Consider the following 22809-nt stretch of genomic DNA (forward strand, 5'->3'; position numbering starts at 1 on the left):
TGCACTCAATGACAATTAGGTGGGAGTTAAAAACAGGTCAGCAATGCAGGGTTTTGATACTTTATTATAGGTGCAAACTTCATTGTCTTATGTGGATTTAGTCAAAACTATTTTACATTCATGAGAGGGATAAGATGAGCCTGAATGTAGAACTTATTTTCTAGTTACTCTACTCGGTTTTTCACCGCTTTCTTTTGTTGCCATACAGCAGCAATTAAAATTGTAGCAGAAGATATCAATAACTCCAAGGTGAGTAATGTCAACATATGCTACTCCAAAATCAGTTCTGTTTGAGGAGGGAACAGATAACAAATTTCCTGATTGTGAGTAGTTGCATTTTAACCCATAAGATATTTATTGCTAAGTAAAAATAGTAGTATTAGTAGTAATATTGAACATTCATCCAACAACCTTCCATGAAATATTTCAATGCTAGTGGTCAGTCTTGATACACTTGCAGTGTATAGGAGATATTGTATATTTCATAATACAATAAAGCAGGTATTATATAAGTAACTCTTCTCCTATATACAATAAAGCAGGTGTTGTTAAAGTAACTGTAGCAACACTCCCTGTCACCCCTATACAACTATTTTCTTTTGTTTTGTTCTTATCCATGTTGTGGAATGGGTATATTATGTATAACATTGGTAAATGGGTTACAGCAGGAATTTACACTAGTGGATTTTGCTAAAATCATTCTTTTCAAGAGCTTGAAGCGTGAGAACAATCCTACAGTATGATTCTGACCTTTTTTTTTTACTCAGCACAATTTTCTGGGATTCCTACAAGACTAACACAATCATACATGTTTTTTTACAGTCATTATGGGCTCATTCATTTAAGAATAAAATAAAAGTCAGCATCTTGCACGTAAATGCTGATGTCAGTCCTCACCAAACTCCAAACAAATATTGTTTCTGTTAAGTGCACCTCTTGTCATGGCTTGAGCTCTCTCCAGTGCTGATTCTGGCCATAATTAACCTTATCCCTCCAATTTTTGGCATCTACTGGCGTTAAAATCATGTGGGAAGCCATGTGAAATCTAAGTTTATCTTGCTGTAACGCATGGGCGGGCAGCACTGTTGCCCAGTGGTTATCAGTATGTGTTTTATGTCTTTAGGTGCTTCCCACCCCAAAAGATGCTTGCATGTTAGGTAATAATCCTGACATTGCCCTTGAAATAGTTAGGATAGGTGAAATACTGTGGACAAATTTCCTTACATGGATAAATAATGTATTACTTAACTCAGGTCAAGAAGAAGGAACACTCCCCTGTGGTAATAAATACACAATATTAGATAATCAATGTGGTAAATATTGTCTTGACCACCTGCCAGGTGTAGTGAATATATCTTTTTTTTTTCTACTTTCTTGGACCAAGTATGTGCAGCTATCAGGAGGTGGAAGGGCAAGGGAATTGGGATTCAGGACCAGGTGTGGTGGATATCAGTGTGATATCTGCCAACAGAGCTCTCTCTCCTGACAGAGTAGACTGTCAATGTCCTCACAAGGTCAGCCGAGTCCATAACAGAGGAAAAGTTTTCCTCCCTTGAGTGACAGCCTCTCTTTCTTCTCCGCTCCATTCTTCTCCCGTCTGGCAGTGGGAGTCCAAAGTGTCTGCTTTTGCTGAGTGGAGTTGTGTGGCTTTCCGTCCCTTGAGAACTTGGCTCCCTGATTGTTTGTGTGTGTGAGTGAGGGGGAGACAAACACAAAGACAGGGAGACAATTTGTGTGTGTGCGCGCGTGTGTGTGTGTGTGTGAGGGAGAGTGATGGCGTTTATTCGGGGGCTGTTTGAATGGTTTCAGCAGAGCTCTACTGAATGGGAAGCCACCGCCTGTTGTGTTTGTACACAAAGAAGCTCTTTTGTTTTGAAAGGAACAATTGAGCTTTTCACAGAAAGCCAGAGAGCACAGACAACCTCGCCGCTGCCTTGAAGGATGCTCTAACACACACACACACAAACACACAGCTCCATCCTTATGCCTGAGCCAGTGTCTGTCACCTTTGTCTTATACAAAGGTGGTATAGGAGACAATGTTTATGCCTCTATTGTTATGGCTTTTTTTCAATGCTGCCAAGTGCAAAGCTGAAGGTTGATGGATTTTTTGGAACTTCTTTCCCAATCCTTTAGAAACTTTTGACACAATAGCTCATATACATGTTATGTATATTATATATGTCCTGAGTAAATGTGAGTGTCCCGGGTGTTACAAGTACAATTTCTACTGCTGCATATGAGAATGACTATAATATATCTACCTGGAGTGTGATAATGATTTTGATAAATGTCAGTGACTCAACAATTGCTTTGCCAGGTGTTGAGATTTCTGGCACCCAAAACTCAATTTCCAGCCTGTACTCCGTTTTGCAACAAAAACTTTCCGACCTCCCAAAACCTACGCACATTTTCAGCATTTTCAACAGTGGAGGATGTGGCCATGGGGCTGTAGGAAGGCGTTTTATTCTCAAGTAAAAAAAAAGCATAGAACGAGTTAGTATAATTACAGAATGTTGCTTCGATACTTTAGTGCCATTTCAACATAGTTGATTGGAATTTGGTTTGATGAGCTCACACAAAGCAAAACAAAAACAGCAATAACTCCACCTCACATACAGTGACCACCTTAGGACATAAAAGTAAATTAATAAGTAATATAATAATAATAAAGAATTAAAACAATCATCAAATATCAGTACCACAACCAGCTATGATGTATACCAAATTATATATACCCTTACAGTGTCTTACAGACAGGAATAATAGTAGCACATGATTTTTTGAGTTAAGGGCATGAACGGCCTCTGGGTAGGTGCTGTTACAGAAACTGGCTGTCCTAGTTTGGATTCTTTTAAAAGAAGGAAGAAAGTTAAAAAGATGGTTAGCAGGGTGAGAGGAGTCGTGAAGAATATTGTCCCTTTTCCCGTAGTCTAATGGTGTTGATTTCGGACGGTAGCTCCTGGCCTATGATTTTTGATGCAGTGCGTACCACTTTGTCCAGACGTTTCCTGTCTTGTGCTGAGGCGTTTCCATACCACACAGTTATTCCAAAGGTGAGGATGCTCTTGATCCCAGCACGATAAAATTTCATCATACCTTCCCGTGATATTGAAAACTTTTTTAGCTGTCTTAAAAAGAAAAGTGTTTGCTTCGCTTTCTTCAACACTGTTGTAGGAGATTGTTACAGCCAATAATTTGTAGTGCTCTGCATGATGGTTTTCCTGACCATTTATGACCAAAGGTAGATGTCCACTATGGCTCTTACGGAAATCGACCACCACCACTACTTCTTTTGTTTTAGAAACATTCAACTCCAAGTTGTTGGCTGCACACCAGTCCACCAGGAATGAAACCTTATTTATGTTATTTTTCATTTTTGCTAGAATTAGTCCTACCAAAACATAGACAACTTAACAGACTGGGAGTGTGAAATACAGTCATTTGTGTAAAGTGAGTATAACAGTGGAGACAAAATGCATCCCTGTGAGGCACCAGTGTTAATAACCAGAGACTTGGAGAACTTGTTATTAACTTTGGCCACCTGCTTCCAAGATCCACTGACGCAGAGATGCTTGGACTCCCAGTTGGGGAAGTTTATCATACAGCCTGGATGGTAGAATCGTATTTTAAATGCTGAGCTGTAATCAACAAACAGAACTCTTGCATAAGTAACAGATGCCTCAAGGTGTTGAAGAACTGAGTGCAAACATAATGACACTGCATCATCGTCAGACCTATTTGCCCTATATGCAAACTGATAGGGTTCAAGGACAACACTGGACAAGTGACTGCAAACCAGGCACTCAAGCCCTTCAATAATAGATTTTAAGGTCTGTAATCATTCAGGCAGTTTGGGTTAGATTTTTTAGGCACAGGAACAATTAAAACAGAGTTAGAATTGGGGCAAGCCCATCTGTACTCCATTTCAGGGTGAAGGCTGAGATTTAAGTCAGGGGCTGCAGCCTTTCTACTGTTTTGCCTATGCAGGAGGTTCAGTAATTAAAAATGGAGGCATAGCAGGATCAGATGAGGAAGGAGAATAAGGCAGTGGGACCAAGCTGGTGTCAAACCTGCAGTAAAATCTATTCAACTCATCAGGCAGGTTGGAATCTGAATCTGTGATGGCAGGTATGATATGGTAGATGCTTCTGTGGCATCTCCGCTCTAATCAGCAAGCTCAATTCTCCTTCAAGTAGCTAAGCCCAAGACCTGCTGATGTTGCCATTACCTGGTCACTAATACAGGTCATTAAAAATTTTACTTACAGAATGGCTTAAGTCTTAAGCTCAAATCTAGTTTTGTAAAACACAAAGAAGTATTTTCCAACCCTCTCATCACCTTGTCCTGTTCAAGGTCTGACAAAGTCTCCAGTCAGAGTGAGAGGCAGGATGCACCGGACAAATACAGTCATGTATAACTTAGTTTCCAATTCACCTAAATTGCATGTATTTGGACTGTGGCAGGAATCCACACAAAGATGAAGACTCCACACAAACTCCACACACAAAGGGTTTGAACTCATGCAGGAGCAGCAGTGGCAGCAGTGCTAAAAACGTAGGACAGTTTTTGTTGTGGCTATATCCGTTTACTTTTCAAAGTAGATTTCTGCTATCTGTAGATTAGAGGTTTTGTAACTTTATGCTTACGATAAAAATAGTCGTAATCTGTGTTTGTTTAAAAAGTCTTGAGTTGTTTTGGGGATCTTCACCTTGTCTTCAAGCTCACAAGGGGCCAAAAAATACCTCAGATCCAAATCGTATCTCTATTTACAGTGAAAGCACTCAGCAATTAGAAAGTACGCCTGAGACTGACATTTTGAAACTTGATGTTTTCAAAGAGGTTTTTAAACCTGTGAAATGTATTTGCACATAATGTAAAAACAAGACAAAGAGAATGCGACAACAAAAAGAGATATAACTTTTATTGTGCAGGAGATGTCAGAAGCCAGAGGATAATGAGCTTCAATGAAATGAAAACAATAACAACTGACTGTTGGTTATAATTGGTGCAACTAGGACACATCACACCATCAACTCAAGTCACTCAAAAAGAGAAGTAAGAAAACACATAACAAAGCTGGTAAACAAATTCTAAAAAAAGTACGAAGCAACCAAAGTACATAATTATAAAATGAAATTAAAAATGTAGTTTTTTCTTGGAAAAATTGTTCTACAAACGACATGAGGCAGATGTGAGGTCATTGTTCACTGTTGCTCTCTGCCTGCAGGAGAGTACTTGAGTGGACATGGAAAGTGCCACCTGTGTGATGCTACCTGTCTGCAGTGCATGGGTCCGGAGAGAGAGGACTGCACGAGCTGCCCTCCAACAAGGTGAGAACCACTGATGTACAAACATCTGTATTCAAAAGATACAAAGTAATACTGCTGAGGAGGTACACTTGCTGTATTCCAATCCAACCAACCCACATATTGTCAAAAAGTGATGAACTAAAAGCTGGCATTGGTCTAAACATGGTAGCCCCTCAATGACCAAAAACTCTCAGCAGGTTCAGATTAAACCATTTCAGCTGTGAAATCCGTACGACTGTAGTCTTATTTGTCTTATATGTACAGTGTATCATATATAGAAGCACTACAGACACTGTGTTACTCACTAGTGATGTTAAATGTTAGTGTTGTAGACAGTTCAAACAACCTTAAATACAGATATAGAAAGTAGCTCATTACAAGAACTCTTGTTACTGCAATTGAATGGCTTTTTCAAGTCTATTCTAACATTAGTGATTCTGCTTTAACAAATGGAGATTTTGGAGTTGAGAAATATTGTATTCAGCTAAGTAAATAGCTAAAACTTATGTTTTTTTTGTTTTGTTTTTTTTGGTCAGTTTGTATTGCTTCTTATTTCAAAGGAAAAACAAAGTGCAACAAAGTGTTGCTCTGTAAAAATGTATATTATTTACAGTGGCTGATGCTGATTTTGCATGTTCTTTGTGAACCACTTGCAGGTTCTTTGATGATGGACGCTGCGACATTCGCTGTCAGAAGGGGCGTTATGCCATGGGGAGGCAGTGCCATCTCTGTCACCACACCTGCCACGAGTGCACTGATGAGGGACCTGACAACTGCACCAGCTGTGACAGAGGTACACTAACACGGGTTTTGAAAACCACGCTGATGATTTTTTCCTACCTTGTTTGATAATGAAATGCACATTCAACTAAAAAACCTTGACATTCTATATTTCTCATAGTGTAAATCAAAATTGCATTACTTTAACTGACAGGCAGTCTCTGCACCAGTGCAAATAAAACCATAAATACAATCTTATATATTTTAACAATTCCCTCTTTTCCTTTCTCACCATATAAAACCTGCATGCTCTTAGCCTTTGAAGTGTCACAGGTAGCTTTTTGCAGAAGTGCACTGGTGTTCACTTAAAAACCTATCTATCTAGCTGTGACTGGAAAGTGAAAGCATGCGTTTTTGTAACATCACATGGATCAAGCCAAGGCTCATTTGTGCCAGACTCCACCAATCAATTCTCTAAAAGTAAATGAATCTAATTAAAGCAGTAATTTAGCCAAGGCCTACTGATAGATGTGTTAAAAGGGGGAATCAGTCATTTGTTCATTGTATCCTCATGCAGAGGTCATTGCAAATCTCTCAGGTTTTAGCTCAGTTAAAGGACAAGCTGTGTCTGGATTTGATGGCTACTTTTGCTTCCTTTCAAAGTCTTACCTTCTGATAAGTTTTATGATCGTAGGATCCTGTGCAGCCAATCCAAAGTCCATAAAAAAACCTAACCTTTTTCATCAGTGTGAAAACAATCGTTATGATAAAACCCGGACGTCATTAGAGGCTCACAGCTGAAGAAATATCAACTTGAAGATGGTAGTAATAACTGTGTTTATCACAGTGTCACAGACAGTATTATGGCTGTCAGAATGAATGTATTTACACTGGGGAGATTCTGTTACACACACACCCACCTACACACACACTTTAAGATACCAGACAGCCAAGGAGAAGATTAACACCAGATTTCCCCTTCACACACACACACACACACACACACACACACACACACACACACACACACACACACACACACACACACATGCACACACACACACACACACTCTCAATTAGCCGGCAAGTTTGTCAGACTGTGTTTGCAAATGTGGTTCCATTTAATTGCAGGTCTGTCTGAGGCTCAATGAGACATAACAATAATAACATGAAGAGACCCTCCATCTGTCTCTTCCCGTGTCATTTCTCTCTCAAAACAACCTATCTTATCTTGGCCAGTCCCCCCCCAACACACACACACACACACACACACACACACACACACACACACTCATACTGATGCATCCTGAGCAGACAATTTTTGATACTGACCTTTGAGTAATTTACACCCCTGCTGTCTCGAGATGGAGAAGGGAGTGTAACAGGGACCAAGGAAAGAGATCAAGACAAGAAAAGAGATGACTAATCAAAAATATTAACATGTCCATTTCAAAACACTGATATACACAGACACACACACACACAAGCCCACATATGCATGAAATTACAGTCACACACACTAGTACAGAAGTTTTTGTTTCATTCAGACCTTTCATTCATTAAGGATTTGAATCTTATGAGCAACTGAATACCTAATTGTGAAATTTAACCACTACGGAACAGTTTATGTATCACTACATTTATAGCATTGAAATATTTGACTTTGACAACCATGTATCACAATTTATGTAGTTTGAATTCTCCTCATTTCAATTTCCAGTGATTTCAAGATGTGCAATATCAAAAACTTTTTAGGCTTCACAAATTCAGACAGAAAACACACAGAAAAAGTGTTTGTTGGGCTACCAAGGATAAGCCTGAATGAAATCGATCACCTCTGGCCTATCAGCTTATGTACTGCCAGTCACGTGCAAATAAATAAATGATCCAAAAAAGACAAGTTCACGTAAGCGAGATGGAAACCCTGGACTCTTAATTTGTGAAGTGATTGTGCCAAATGTGCTTATACCAAAACATCCATATAGTGGCTTTCTAAAAACTGCAGTAAAAATGTTGTGTATGATGTAAATGTGTTACCATTCAATGTTCATATATGATGAATTAGAGACAAACCAACCTGTGTTTTGATGATGCCATGTGTGAGTATGTCTGCATACCTGTTAGCATTAGCACTCTATGTTCTTGTGCCTCAGAGCATTTCCCACACATATTTCCTTTTCTTTTCTTGCTCCATCTAGATAAGTTTGAGGTGGTCAGATACCTCTTTCAGAATCAGTGTAGGGAGGTCTGTCCAGAGGGGTTCTTCCACTCTGCAAGAAGACGGTGTGAACCCTGTCCTGTCGACTGCATCATCTGTACAGCAGCAGATCACTGCCTCCACTGCAGTCCAGGACACAAGCTCAGAAATGGCCAGTGTGTCCCATTGGAGTGCAGTGCAGGTGAGACTTTGTTACATGCTCATTTACGGATGTCACTATGAAAAGCACTCTGTTAAATCTGCAGTAGAAATGCTGAATAAGTGAACTCTACAGTGGTCACCACTTTGAAAAATAAGCATGATTAAAAAAATATGTCATTTACATCTCACAATTGTTATTTTATAATTTCATGGATTTTATAATAGCTGCCACTGTTGTTCAGCACCACTGTCACAGAGCTGGGCTGAATTTGGCAAACGTCAACTCAGGGAACACACACGTAGCACAGTGACCTCATTTTAAAGTATTAAAATTCAAATGCAAAATATGCCAAAAGAAAATATGGCAACTCACAGGGTTCTGAGGCACAATTTTATAGATTTAAAAGATTAATTTAATTTAAAAAGAAAAGGAAACTATTCTTTGGACTGGCTTCTTTGAACTAGTACACTGTGTTACTAAAAGCATTTGGATTTCAGTGTCAGGTATGAAAAAAGTGCAATTCAGAGGAGGAATTTTAAGCTCATGAAGATAACAGTAATATTTCATAAATTAATCAGTGGGCTTTTGAAGGTTCAGGAAGTTTCATTAATAATGCTACATGTCCATGAGGTGATTCAGGTCATTTTCTATTGCGCTTTTGATATTTAGTATAGCAATGAAGGAATCTGCATATCAGCAGAGGAAAAACATATGGCCATGAAACTCTATTCAACAAAGCATAAACACCATGACAGAAATATAAAAACACTGTGCATCGATATTACATGATATCTATTGCTTTAGAGAAATACTGTATGAAACAAAGAAAATATTCAAATGAAAATGTCCCACCAGACAAATACAGTCTTTACTAAGTTCATGTAGCTAGGCCTGCCTGGTGCCGATGTGTTCTTGCTTCTACTTTCTGTTCTTAATTTGTTCAACCAAAGAACATCTGCAGAATTTATTTTTATCCTCTGAGAGATTGTGAAAGATGAACACATTGCACTTTATGGCATCATATGTGATCAAACGTGAATGCCAGCCAAAGGAGGATTGAGAAAGAGCTGAAATGTTTTGACTGAGTTGAGATGTTTTTTGAGATATTTGAGATAAGATAGGTGGAGGTGGGGAGTTACAACTTCACTACACTGAATGTGAGAGAGAGGTAGAGTAATTATGAGGGTTTTTATGTGAGGATATAAAGTGTATGAGAGGGAGGATGAGACGAAATTCTTATCATATGTGGCAGGCAGGTCTCAGCAGGCCCCATACACAGCTTGAACTCTGTCATTTGTGCTTGTTTGACACAACTGACAAATGTGCATGTCAATGTGGAAGTTTTTCTCTTCTCTTTCATCCTTTGTTGGCATCACAGACAGAGCAATGACACCGCATTGATTGGTGTGACATAAATAAAAAAGTTCACATATAAACAATGTAAAATGAAGCTATAATTTTGGTAAAAGTGTAAAAAGATGGCAAAGTGTGTAATTCTAAAATAAGACAAGCACCAATAAAGCAGCACCTTCTTATTGATTGATGACAAAAAAAATAACATTACAATGGTCATTTATGAGACAGGTAGTAATTTGATTGTCATGTATGTACTCCACTTAAAAAATGGCATTTGTTGTGACAAACAAAAAAATGTGCAGGCTTGAAAGTAGCTTTAAATATAATTTATTTTTCTCTACAACCGAACCTTATTTTAAACAACTGTGTCATCCAATATTGAGCAATTAACATAAACTAAAAATACTTTACACAAAATGGACATATAACATTTTGAATTGAAATCTGCAGTTGCTGGAGTCTTTTTTTCATCTTCTATATGTCATCGCCATTTTCTTATGTCTTATGTATATTTGAATCCACTATTTTATCTGCTGTTTTCATCAGGTGAGGTTACAGATGCAGAGAATGAGGAGTGTCTCCCCTGTGATGAGGGCTGCAAGCAATGTGAACGCAGTAAGTAGACCACCTCTTTTTCTCACTCACCACTTTCTCCTTCACCTTCTTCATCGATCAAATTGTAGATATAAAACCAAGTGCACTGTAGCTTCAGCACCAGCTGTATACTGTAGCTGCTTGGCACACCACGAGATCTGGCCATCAAAGTGACTGCTCCACTTTTACTGTTTTCACAGTTGAAGACTTTTATCATTTCAGTTCTCAGGAGTGAGATACAGTGCGATGTCGGGAAAGCTTGTAAACACAACATGACATTTAATAAAGGAGGACTTTACTGTACTAAATGTGTTTGGAATTTACTAATGATGCTGCCACTGACAGTTGTTGTACCTCACTCTTTGCTGTAGGCTCTCTATCACTGCAGTTATCATCATAAATTCACTTAAATGAGCCCCAACAACTGAGCTAAGTTATTAAAATATAAGGTGTTCTGCATGAACTCTAATGAATGAACATTTTGTTTATTCCAATAAGCCTAATTTATTAGGGAAGTCATTTAGACAAACATAGACCATCTCCTAGAACTTAACTACAGATTTCCTTAATTATCAGACACCTTACCCCATTGGAAGATGCCACATTAGTATTACTCACTTTTTGCAGGACTGATGTTGATTATCTTTTCTACAAGGAAAACTGCCTGAAATCTAATTTATGTCAGACAGATATTATGTATCCCATAAAGGGTTAAAAAAAAATAGATTTTCCAGTCCTGGGTGAATGCTGCCGGTAATGGTATTTGTCCTTCCACTGCTGATTCCCTCCATGTTGTTAATAAATATAGAAAATCAACATACCTTTGTCTACAGCAAAACAGGAGGCTAAAATTTTCTTTTTCTGAATGGTGTTTTGAATAAGATTTGTTGTTTTTTTCCCCTCAACACTGTGAAATGTGAAAACGTATTGAGTAAACCATGCATTATGAGTCCTCCCTAAATCTCATTCCATGCACTCTTACACCTCTCCCTGTCAGTACAAGCCACATAAGGACGAGAGCACTTCCTTCTCCCAGAGATGGTTACCGACATACCATAGAAAGTTGTTATTGTGCTGAGGTGGAGACGGGCTGTTATTATGTCATTATGCATTCTGGGTGGAATATCTTTCTTCACTCTCACCCCACCACAGCCTCCCTAGCACCCAGCCACTCTTAATAATCACAATTCTGCAAGCTAAACAAGTCAGTCAGCAGATTAGAGATTTGAGATGATTGGCCCTGTGACCTGATGCTATGTGCTAAAGTGAAGATGAAACAGAATGTATAGTGTCTGAGACTGGCATAATATGTGTGCATGCTTACACTATGTGTCATCCTGTATTTCTAAGCTTATGACTGCCAGTTTTAGACATTTACAGTAATGTGAAGACTGTTTTGGGATCTGAGGCAGTTTTGGATGCCCCCCACTTTTTTGTGGGGCTACTTTGGGGTTAGGATTTTGGTGTAGTTCTTAAATTAAAATTAGGATTGTAGATTAGTAGGTTAGGACTAAAACATGCATTAAAAAGAAAAGTTCTCCCCAAAATGTTATGATTATCTATTTAGGCATGTTTATGAAAACACTGCACCAGCAAGTTATTGGTTGCAAAAAGGCAACAAAACACCCCAAAATTTCTTCTGAAGCCAAACATTTGCACTTGAGGTTTGGGTTTTAGTTTCATTATGGGTGAACTATACATTTAAGACTTATACTTGTAAGTCTTACAAGCTAGTAAATGAGCTGTGTGTGTGTTTGTGTGTTAGTTTGTAATGTGCAGCTCGGCAGCCTGACAGTGTGTGATAAGATGCAGTAGCTGAGCCCTATCTCCCCCATCAAATTACTTCAGTACTTCTTTTTAACTCATCATCAGTATTATACCCATTAATCCTCTGCATACTATACTCCTTAATCATGGAATAAGGGTTTGAAAATATTTTATAATTGGATTAGTCATGTTTTGAATCTGTATTGGCTCTGTGTATCTTAGGGAAAGGCAGTGATGCACATGTCTTTTGAAGCCCAATGATAAGATCAGGCTGGCAAAATCACCAAAAGATGTCTTTTACCTGAGATTAAAAACCTTCATTATCTTAGCCCTTCTTGGCACATGGCTTCCTCTGTTACAGGGCACTGCTGCTGACACATCTCTAATCAGTCTGTGAGCTCAAAGTTTTTCTCTGAACATCAGCAGTCCTCCTCCCTGGGTGTCTATCCCTTACTTCTTTCATTCCTTCGCTTACAACATCTCAAGATGGTTTTCATTTCATTGATGATGCTTTTTTGACTATCATTGTTCAAGATAAGATGATTTACACAGACTGCGCAATGCACCATGATTTATTTTGTTTCAATTTGAACTACTATTGAGTGAGCTTTACTAGTCATACTAGGCTTCAGGAAAGCAGTAATCCTACAGCTCCTTTACTGTGGAGCTGGACTCCTGCTGCTCAGAGGCTGTTGGCACCCTGAAGCTCATCTCACCTCCAGTGTTTTGATGCTGTGTAGCTAATTTCTGTGCTTGAAAAAAGCTGTCTTTCTCATGAATGTTTTGCTTCATTATATTCTCTTTTCCTCAATCAGCAATCCATTTCGCAAACACCTCTTGATAAACACACCATGTCAGTTTCTCCCACTGAAGTGATGACTTTAGGTGATAGTAAGTTCATCCATCCCCACTCCTGACTACACATCACCTCTTTTTACTGAGTCTGAGTGCTAATCACTTTAATGTGTGATTGTGTGCATGTATATCATGTGTGTAAGCGCTCGTGTAATATGTAGCTTGCGAGTGCATGTAGACTGTAAATGTGTGTGTATGAGTGCTTGCACATTCCACAAGTGCATACTTCAGGATGTGTATGCCAGTTTAAATTCTGTTGAAATACCCCCTCCCCTGGCTTGCATGGTTAATATTTATGCGGGCGCTATTTTCTCTCTTCACATAGACACAGCCTGAAGGCATGATTTCCGGCTCCTCTGTCCCTCCCACCTTTCCTTTCTCCCAGTCTCTCTCTGTATGAGTAATTGCTTTCACAGGTAGTGGCTTGTCGACCGCATTGAAGTGTAAACCAGTGCAGTGTTAAGTTGTGGGTGCTGAAAGGAGACTGAGGAATGGGGTGTGGGGGTCAATGGAGGCTTTTCTGGAGAGGATGAATGTCCCAAGGGAAAGTCTGCAGAAGAGGCTTTTTTAGTAGTTATTTCCATCTCTTTCTCATCCTCCTTCTCTCTCTCCTTTACCCTCCCTCTCTATGCTTCCTGCCTGATCCTTTCTTTCTCTTTGTCTTGCCCCCCTTCTCGCTCCCTCTGTCCTTGGAGATGTTTTGACACTGTTGGACTGAGGGATGACAGCGTTGCTCTTCCTCAGTTACCAGTTGGATGGTTTTGATTGACAGCAGGAATTAATTAGTTTGGAAGGAAGGAATATGAACTTTCTCCTTTGGTGTGTGTACAAAAACAGTCTCTCACACGCACTTGAATTACTTATTATTATCCTCTGCATATGTTCCCTGGTCTCCAAAAACAAAAAAACACATAAACAGCAAAACTCAGTGTTTTACATAACCTGTCACTCACATTATGCTTGTTTTTGTATCGTTCAGCAAAAGTACACCTGCAGTGCAAGCTGAACAGACAGTACACACACACACACACACACACACACACACACACACACACACACACACACACACACACACACACACACACACACACACACAACATCTACTACACAGTACAACAGAGCAGCAGCATCTGACTTCTGACTTCTTGAAGATGAGAGAAACTAACAGGCATTATAGATGTGAACTGAAATGCCTGTAGAGACTCTTTGACATTTGTTTGAAGGGTTCTGGGTTAGGTTTGTTTGCTAGTTCTACATTGATCACACTCAGAGAGGTCCATTCAATTCTACAGTGAACTGAACACATTTATTGAATGTTGTCAGAGTGCCTCCTGCTGGTGTTAAAGGAAAGTGGGTTTAAAGAAATCACAGTGCTGCCTTTGGGTGCATGGTAGATGGGATATAAAATGGGATTTTATTTCCACATTTTAACTGCATAAACAGCCAACCACTAATACTTACCACCACGGTGATAGTATCTTATTATTTTGTTATTCTTACCTTTTTCAATATGGAGAAATAGGGGAACAAATCCCTGAAATCTGGCAGTAGTAAAACAAGGACTGCTACAACAACAATACTAATGCTGATCTAGTAGTCTTTTTTGTCTTGCTTTGAGATTGCAAACAGAGCTATTTCAGTAAGTCCAGAATTCACAGTTTGCCTGATCTGTTTTCAATGATTCGTTTTAAATTCTGCTCTTCACCACAGAGGATTCAGGAGAACAGGCGCGGGGAACTGTTTGCCTCAAATGTGAAGATGGTTACTACCAGTAAGTCTCTTCAATTGGGAGTTTCATTGAGTTACACCGCCATATTCATATGTCCTCATATTGATACTATCCGTCTTTCTGTCTGTCTGTCAGGTTAGGCACAGACTGTCATAAGTCCTGTCCAGATCAGACCTACAGTGTGGATGACAACATGGTGTGTGCTCCGTGTGAAGACAAACTATGTGAAATCTGTGACCAGTCCCAGTGCTACTGGTGTAAAGATGGATTCTATGTCTTTGGTAACATTTGAACCATTTACCATTATAATTTATGGTGTGAATATCAGCTGATAAACTCCTGGGGCCAGAATATGTGACTCAGTATCTTTTAGATATGGTAGACAGGGTGGGGCACTGTCCCCTGAGGAGACACTTCACCAGAAATAGTAATTTCAATGTCACTGACACTGTACAATGTACTGTTTTCAAAAATTTTAACCATTCCATTTAGAGACATTTCTGGGGAAACTGTGATCTGCATCTGATTTAGATTTTTTAATACTGTAATTTAGATCACAGTAAAAGTCTCAGAGATGACAAATCATTTCTTTATAAATATAGTGTATTTGTGTGTCCAGAGGGAGAGTGTGTGGATCACTGTAAGGAAGGTTTCTTTGTGGATGAGGAGAGCCAGGACTGTGAGCCTTGTCACCGCGCCTGTCACACCTGCGGAGGGCCACGATATGACGACTGTGACTCCTGCAAGGACGGATTCACGCTGAAGAACGGGGAGTGTTTAGAGGGCAGACAGTTTGCTTCCTGCCCTGACAAACATTTCAGAAACAGTACGGCAAATGTTAATTTTACCTCGGTACTAAATGTTGTCAACATTACCCACCTCTAATCTTTTGTTTTGGGTGGATATAAATTAATTTCCTATGCTTCAAGAAAACTAAATAATTGATTCAACTGAAGCATGGCTCTGCTAAAATGTGAGGCTGATTTTCTACAGCTTTCCTCTCGTAACCATCAACCCCAAATTAAACTGGAAGTCCTGCTGTCAACTACTGCTACTTAAGGATGTTGCAGTGAAATATATTTTTATATCTATCGTTAGGAACTCAGTAACACATCCTCTAGTGTATTTTTCATCCCATCTCTCATGCTTCCAGTTAGTATTCAATTTTATGAGGGTCGTCCAATCTCATTTCTTCCTCTCTTCCATGTCATTCATGAATACATATTTTGTCGTGGTTTCTGTTTGCTGTTTACCATCAGGTAAGGGCGAATGTGAGCTGTGCTACTCCTCCTGTAAGACTTGTTCTGCTGCAGGGAGGGAGGACTGCAGCAGCTGCTACTCAGGTAAACATTTGCTGTCTGAAACTAAAAGACTGAGCTTCTGAAATACATGTTTAGTGGGCTTGTCTTGGATTTAGTTTTAGGCAAACTTGCAATCAAAGTACATGTTTTTTCTTTAGCAGGCAGTATGAGAAAGGATGACAAAGAATCTACCTTAAATTTAAAAAAGTTGTTGACCACTGACAACCTTTGTGTCCTTTACTCTTTTTCTTTTATCAGTGTTGTGATTTGTCTTTCTGTCTTCAGGTCATTTTTTGACTGCTCGACAGACCTGCATGTCTCGTTGTCCATCTGGTACGTTTGCCAACAAGGCGTCCAGCCAGTGTGAAGACTGCTCGGAAGGTTGTCTCATGTGTCAGGACAACCAGCAGTGCCAGCGCTGTCGCAGTAGGCTTTACCTGCACAGTGGCGTGTGTGTGGCAGAGTGTCAGAGGTGCTTGTCTTGTTTTCTAATTTCTTGCACATGAACATGCATCATCATAATACATCAGTGCTACCTCATTCTCTCCTCCCTCTGCCTCTTTCCCAGAGGGTTTCCTAAAGGTGGTGTATGCCAGCCGTGTGCCTCAGAGTGTACATCCTGCCAGGGAAATTCCTCTTTCTGTCTGAGCTGTGAGAGACCGCACTTGCTGCTGGACCACTCCTGCAGGTCACACTGTCTAGAGGGCTATTATGCCACCAAGACAGAATGCCTTCACTGTCCAGCTCACTGTAGAGAGTGCAATCAAGATGGCCTGTGTAAGAGTAAGTATGCTGGGTGGAGCAGTGAAGGGTAGATGGGAATACATGGAGAGGAGGAATTAACAGAGGTCTTGTTTTGAAAAGTGACTTAGTTTAGTGCTGAAGTAGCAGAAGAGAGGAGGAGGAAGATGATTTTCTTTGATTAAGTTAGTGGCAGTTGTATGATTATCACTGAGGATAAACGTGAACAGGCTTTTTTATTCATGACTGCATCTTGTTATAGAAGTGAAAACCGGATAAGAAGAACAAGCCAGTATAGCAAGTGAGGACTGACTGAGGGAATGAAGGAGAGATTTGAAAAAATTCAAACGTGCACCACAAAGAGTTAAGAGTTGCATTTGTGTGTGTGTGTATAAATCCATCCTTGCTTTTGTTTTGGAAATCACAACTAGTCATGTTATTGGGCTGCATGAGTGAAAAATGTGGTCTTTTCTGCAAAAGAAATTGAATTGAATTTTAATACTTATACATATAAGTCTGTTGAATAACAATTCCCATTAAATAGCTTATAAGAGCTTAAGGGATACCCTCAAGTAAGCAATTAAATCAAACATTTTTTTTAAACGACTCCTCATAGGTTATAACAGTAATTGGAATAGTCCAGTTTGGAATATTAATATTTTTTAGTCACTGGTCTATATTTCAGTTTTTTTGCAAACGATGTAAACTACACTGTTTTGCCGTTCTTATCATTACTCTTTCTTTCTCTCTCTCCCAGAGTGTGCCCAGTATTACTTCCTCCATGCTGGTAAGTGTGTGGATGATTGTCCTGATGGCTACTTTGCCAGCGAGAAGCAACAGGAGTGTGTACGTTGCCATACTGATTGTGCCTCATGTGATGGACCGGGCTTTGATGACTGTCATGTGTGTCGCAACCCGAAAGCTGTCCGTTACAACGGAGAGTGTCTGCCTCAGTGTCCCTCCAACGCTTACTATGATGAAACTACCAATGAATGTAGAGGTAGGGAAGGTGGAAGTTTATTTAGATCATGCAAATTAAAATAAGATAAACTAAAAATTGTACTCCATCATTACAGGATTTATTTGTTGACTCATCGCTTTTAATTTTCCCAGATTGTGACAGGTCATGTCTGACCTGCTCAGGCCATGAGCCCTCATCCTGCCTCAGCTGCGATACCAACAGGCGTAAAGATGCCAGCGGACACTGTGTGTGGTTCAGTCAGTGCTCTCTGCGCTTATACATGGACCAGAATGGGGAGTGCCAACAGTGTCACAAACTCTGCCATCGCTGTTCTGGGCCAGGCAAAGACCACTGCCTCAGCTGCAACGAGCCACACTTCCTACTGAGTAAGTTATCGAAATAATTAGCAGAAAATATTTTTGGTTACCCCGTAGTAAATGTTATGCTTCTTATCAACCAAAAGGAGACCTCTCCTTTTAAAAAAGTAACTTTGTTTCTGTGTCCATCAGACAGCACATGCGTGCAGGAGTGTCCTGTGGGTTACTATGCCGAGGACACAGACGAGCGTGTGTGTGAGCGCTGTCACTTCAGCTGTAAGTCGTGTGCTGGTCGTCACAGTGTGCAGTGTGTCACCTGTAAACCTGGATTCTTCAAGCAGGGAAGCAGCTGCGTTGAAATCTGTTCAGAGAGGTTAGAAGAACACACAGACACACAAAGTCTCCTCATCAAAGAACATCATAAACTAAACATCCTCTCTCCTTTTCAGTCACTTTGGCAACACCACTGCCATGGTTTGCGAGCGATGTGACCCCTCCTGTAGCCAGTGTTGGGGTCATGGTAACAGAAACTGTCTGAGCTGTCGGGAGGACTACGTCTACCTGAGGCAGTGGGGGCAGTGCCTGCAGAGCTGCCCTCCAAGCTACTACCAAGACAGCTGGTCCAAGACCTGTCACAAGTGTCACCCCACCTGCAAGACTTGCAGTGGTAAAGGAGGCCTGTCATGGCTTATTTCTGCCATGTGTTGTTCTTTTTTAGGGCTGTGTTTTTGTGTGATTACACATTATTGAGCACAATGATTTGATATTTTTGCTGGTTAGAAGACACGCACAGAAAGCAAGTGAAGCAAACTTTGAAAATAGCTCTGAGCTGGGAGAATATGGGACGCAGCATGCATCGGTGCCAGCACCACACCACAGTGTCACTGCTTCTGAGATAACCACAGGCAAATGTCTCATCAATAGTGACGGGACTTTGAGGCGAGGTTTTACATTAAAGTTTTATTTGCTGCCATTGTTTATCAGGAGAGATTATTCCTGTCTTGAAGACATTTCCCATCACAACAGACTGTATACTTATTAATACTGTATAATACTGTAATAATTCCTGGCACTATTAAACTGGCTCATCGGGTTTGATGAAATTTGGTTAAATGAAACAAACTTCAGTAGCAGCATTTTTTCCTCCATTGGTTGTGACTGAGGGTTGCCTGTTGTTTCCGGCCTTTTGAAATGCAAATGACAAGGCTTCCAGTCTTGAGTTTTGATTAGAATGAGTTTAAGAAAAAAAACAACATAAAATCAAGCAACAGATTTGTCACAAGTGAACATCGTAGCTCAGGATATTGATGCCAAATAAGCATCAAACTAGCAGAGCAGTTCTTCATTAGGCTTCTTCTTAAATTTTAACAATAATTAATGCCCATTCTAATATTTTTTGTAGTGATACATTTTGGGAACACTGTACAAGGGTAAAGAGTAAACAAAAATAAAGTAGAAGTATTTTTTCCTTTTTGTTGGAGAGTACAGTTGAGAGCTGACAGATAATAAGGGGAGAAAGAGAGAGGGACGACAGGTAACAAAATCAGGTCCCTGGCTGGATTCAGACCTGGGACAATGCAATTACATGGTCAGCTTCTTAAACCCGTAGGCTACCAGGACACCCCAGAATAAAAATATTTCTCATCACATCTCTACATATATTCTCAAATAAGTATATGTGTCACAGTACTATTATAATAAATGTCTTATTTATCATAGCCCCCCAAGCCATGACATACTTCTGCTGTGCCTTTGGATAAGCTTTTCATTTGGAAACTGCTGTTTAGCCATGTGATGACATTTGATACTATTTCCTATTGTGTGCTATCTCTCTGTCTCCTTCCAGATAAAGGCGCTCTGGCCTGTCAGTCCTGTTATGAAGGCTACAATTTTATGGGTGGCATCTGTAACTCCCAGTGTCTCCTAAGCTTCTACGCTGCTTCACAGGTGACAGACAGTTTCCTTTACAAAGAGTGTTTTTGCCTCATGAAAAAATTAATAACATACTATAGCTGCAGTTTGGCAAGGCTGCTCTGTAAGTCATGGAGCAGTATTTGGAGATAGACTTTGTGAAAGTGACACTGAGTCTGCAGTGTAACAAATTGTTCTGTTGCTCCAGGGCTCTGAGTCCGACAGCGATGAGCCCAACTGCAAGGCGTGTGACCCGTCCTGCATTGACTGCCGAGGTCCCAGCATGTGGAACTGCACAGTGTGCCCCACATTCCAGATCCTGTCTGATGATGGCCGCTGCTTGTCCTGCTGTGGAAATGAGACACGCCACGATGATAAACCATTACCGAGGGAGTGCTGTGACTGCAAGGCCTCACAAGGTAAATAAGAACCCACACTGGAACTCAGATCACTGAGGCCTCTTGTGTCGACTTGTCAATTCAAATTCTTGTTCTGTACATACTATATTTAGACTTCTTCCAGGAAAATAGTGTTTATATGTGTGTGTATGTGTCAACAGTCTCATTCTTTCAGGGCATCTTTCATTTGTAATGGTTGCCATGTATAATTTATCTAATTGATAGCTTTCCCACCTTGTAGACATGAGTATCATCTTCCTGCCAAATAGGGGTTTCCAGGATTTTAGAATGATGGTATACATGTACCTATTACAAGACATTTTCCAAGCTTTCTTGGCCTCTGACCATCACAGACAAGATTGCATTTCATTGGAACAAAAGTCTTGTAAAACATACTCATGCTAGACAGGGATTCAGCAGAAATAAACCCAGTATACAGATTACTGTTGTCTAATGCAACCTAATGGTCTGCTCCATCTCCTTTTTCTCAGAGGAGTGCATCCTGGGTGTCAACTTTGTGATGAGGGAAGCTGAGGATTTAGAGACTCAAGGCAGCACCGTCAAACTCTTTGTCACTGCCTGTGTTCTACTTATCCTCTCTGTGGGCGGAGGGGTCTTCCTCTTCCTCAATGCTCGATCTAAATCACTTGCCATCGCACCCAAAACCAAAGCTGGAGGCTATGAGAAACTGGACACCAGTCGAAGTACTGCCTCACAACCCACCAACTCTTCATTTGGGGAGTACAGCGACCGAATCATTGAATGTGAGGATGATGAGGAAGACGATGATGATGATATTGTGTACATGGGACAAGATGGGACGGTGTATCGTAAGTTCAAGTATGGACTCTTGGATGAAGATGAGATTGAGCTAGAGTACGATGATGAGAGCTACTCGTACAGATGAAAAGAAAGCACAAAAGACCTAACTGGGAAGAAGTAGCTCTTCCTTACATATCATTGCAGTCTAAACATGTTGTGGAATTTGTTTCTCGTTTGGAAAGTGTTTGTCATGTTTGTCTTAAAAACAACAGTAGGTTGGATTCACAGCACACAGTTACATTTTCTGATCATATTTGCACTGTTTTTTTCCTATCTATCCAATAAACTATGATTATTTTTTCTCTTGTCAAGGGACATTTTTGATCATGTCAAACTTGTTAACCTTCATGGCCGTGTTTGGCTGCAACAAAAGGGGACCTTAGAGAGTTAAATGTTCTTAAACTATTTTTTCCCCTAGCTTTAAGGCTGAAAAAAGTGGTATCACAACTCACATACACGTGGTATATTCAGGTACATATTTGACATACATACAAATCTGAAAACAAAACTATCAGTTTGCACAGCACTGAGAAGATCTGGTCCAATAAATATACAATTAAATAAATTACTAGTGCCAGTGTAAAGTTAGTCTGCTTAGGTCATTAAATTCAGTTTGATTATTAAGTCATTGCAAATGTCATCCGAGACGTTAGATATGGCTGCTGGGTTAAAGCACTTATTAATCACTGTTGTAATATTACTGTCAGTACTCGCTGTGTTATACTGTGGCTTTGTTTAATTTGTAAACTGGACTGTGTATCGCACTGCAGGAGTCACCTCAAAATTCAAAGTAAAAATGTACATTGAAGCACAATCTGATCTGTAACGCTGTGTGGTACTGTTTGGATTTTTTCAGGTTAGTTTACACAGAGAGGAAAATCTTTTCTCAGGGGTTTCCTCTTGTTTAGGCCACAGTGAAATGCTGGCATCTGCATGTCTGTGCACTTGTCCAGATTTCTTCTTGAAACACGGCAGAAAGTTTCAGGAGAAGTGATTTATCAAGACTTTTATACTCTAATGTTTTGACTTCACGGTTGTGCATCTGGCTCATATTGCTGACTCCCTGAGATAATAACAGGTCTGCGATGCGACCCACTTACCGAAAAGTGTGAAGAGTAAATAATTAGGATTTTTCTCTGTACTTTGTTGAGGTGAAATGTGCTGTGAATGATTGTTTCATAATAAAGTTGGATTTTGAGTTGGAGTCTTGATGAACATTTGTGTTATGGATTAACCTACAAATGTGCTGTTGTACAGAGGAGAGTTGAAGGGGATTTGTGTTATGTAAGAAAGCTGAATTAGTGTATACTAATTTAAAATTAATACAATTCATTTTGGAGCCTATGTTGAGTGTGGTCTTAATTTTACTGTATCACAAGGGGTTATTATAAGATCACATTTCCATTGTTGTCCATGCTGCATAAAAGGGCAACAAACATAACCGGTCTATTTAATATTCAGTATTCTCACACAAATTGAAAATGAGAACCCTCTAGCGATAAATCCTAACTTATTACCAAAAGACAGCTTTTAAGCTTCCCAGTTGTTTTAATTACTTAGCCGCTTAAGCACTGTTGTTAAATAATTTTCATGCTATATCAAACTTACCTAACATCAGTGTTAAGTTGGCTTTTAATAATATAACCTTTACCCTGAGTCTCTAGCA

General features: G+C 39.8%; 1 protein-coding gene across 1 annotated transcript in view; it reads left to right on the forward strand.

Moving 5' to 3' along the window:
* pcsk5b (proprotein convertase subtilisin/kexin type 5b) overlaps positions 1 to 22347 on the forward strand; it is a 78526-nt gene extending 56179 nt beyond the window's left edge. The window contains exons 21-37 of the mRNA XM_044197637.1: positions 5230 to 5332; positions 5968 to 6104; positions 8230 to 8430; positions 10294 to 10362; positions 14674 to 14734; positions 14828 to 14973; positions 15312 to 15518; positions 15952 to 16035; positions 16279 to 16465; positions 16562 to 16776; positions 17492 to 17734; positions 17848 to 18081; positions 18205 to 18385; positions 18462 to 18679; positions 19859 to 19959; positions 20132 to 20342; positions 20813 to 22347. Of these exons, the coding sequence (XP_044053572.1) occupies positions 5230 to 5332; positions 5968 to 6104; positions 8230 to 8430; positions 10294 to 10362; positions 14674 to 14734; positions 14828 to 14973; positions 15312 to 15518; positions 15952 to 16035; positions 16279 to 16465; positions 16562 to 16776; positions 17492 to 17734; positions 17848 to 18081; positions 18205 to 18385; positions 18462 to 18679; positions 19859 to 19959; positions 20132 to 20342; positions 20813 to 21228 (3014 nt within the window). The 3' untranslated portion in view covers positions 21229 to 22347. The remainder of the gene's footprint in view (positions 1 to 5229; positions 5333 to 5967; positions 6105 to 8229; positions 8431 to 10293; positions 10363 to 14673; positions 14735 to 14827; positions 14974 to 15311; positions 15519 to 15951; positions 16036 to 16278; positions 16466 to 16561; positions 16777 to 17491; positions 17735 to 17847; positions 18082 to 18204; positions 18386 to 18461; positions 18680 to 19858; positions 19960 to 20131; positions 20343 to 20812) is intronic.
* Positions 22348 to 22809: the final 462 nt, after the last annotated feature.

Source organism: Siniperca chuatsi, linkage group LG5 (assembly GCF_020085105.1).
Source record: "Siniperca chuatsi isolate FFG_IHB_CAS linkage group LG5, ASM2008510v1, whole genome shotgun sequence".
NCBI lineage: Eukaryota > Metazoa > Chordata > Actinopteri > Centrarchiformes > Sinipercidae > Siniperca > Siniperca chuatsi.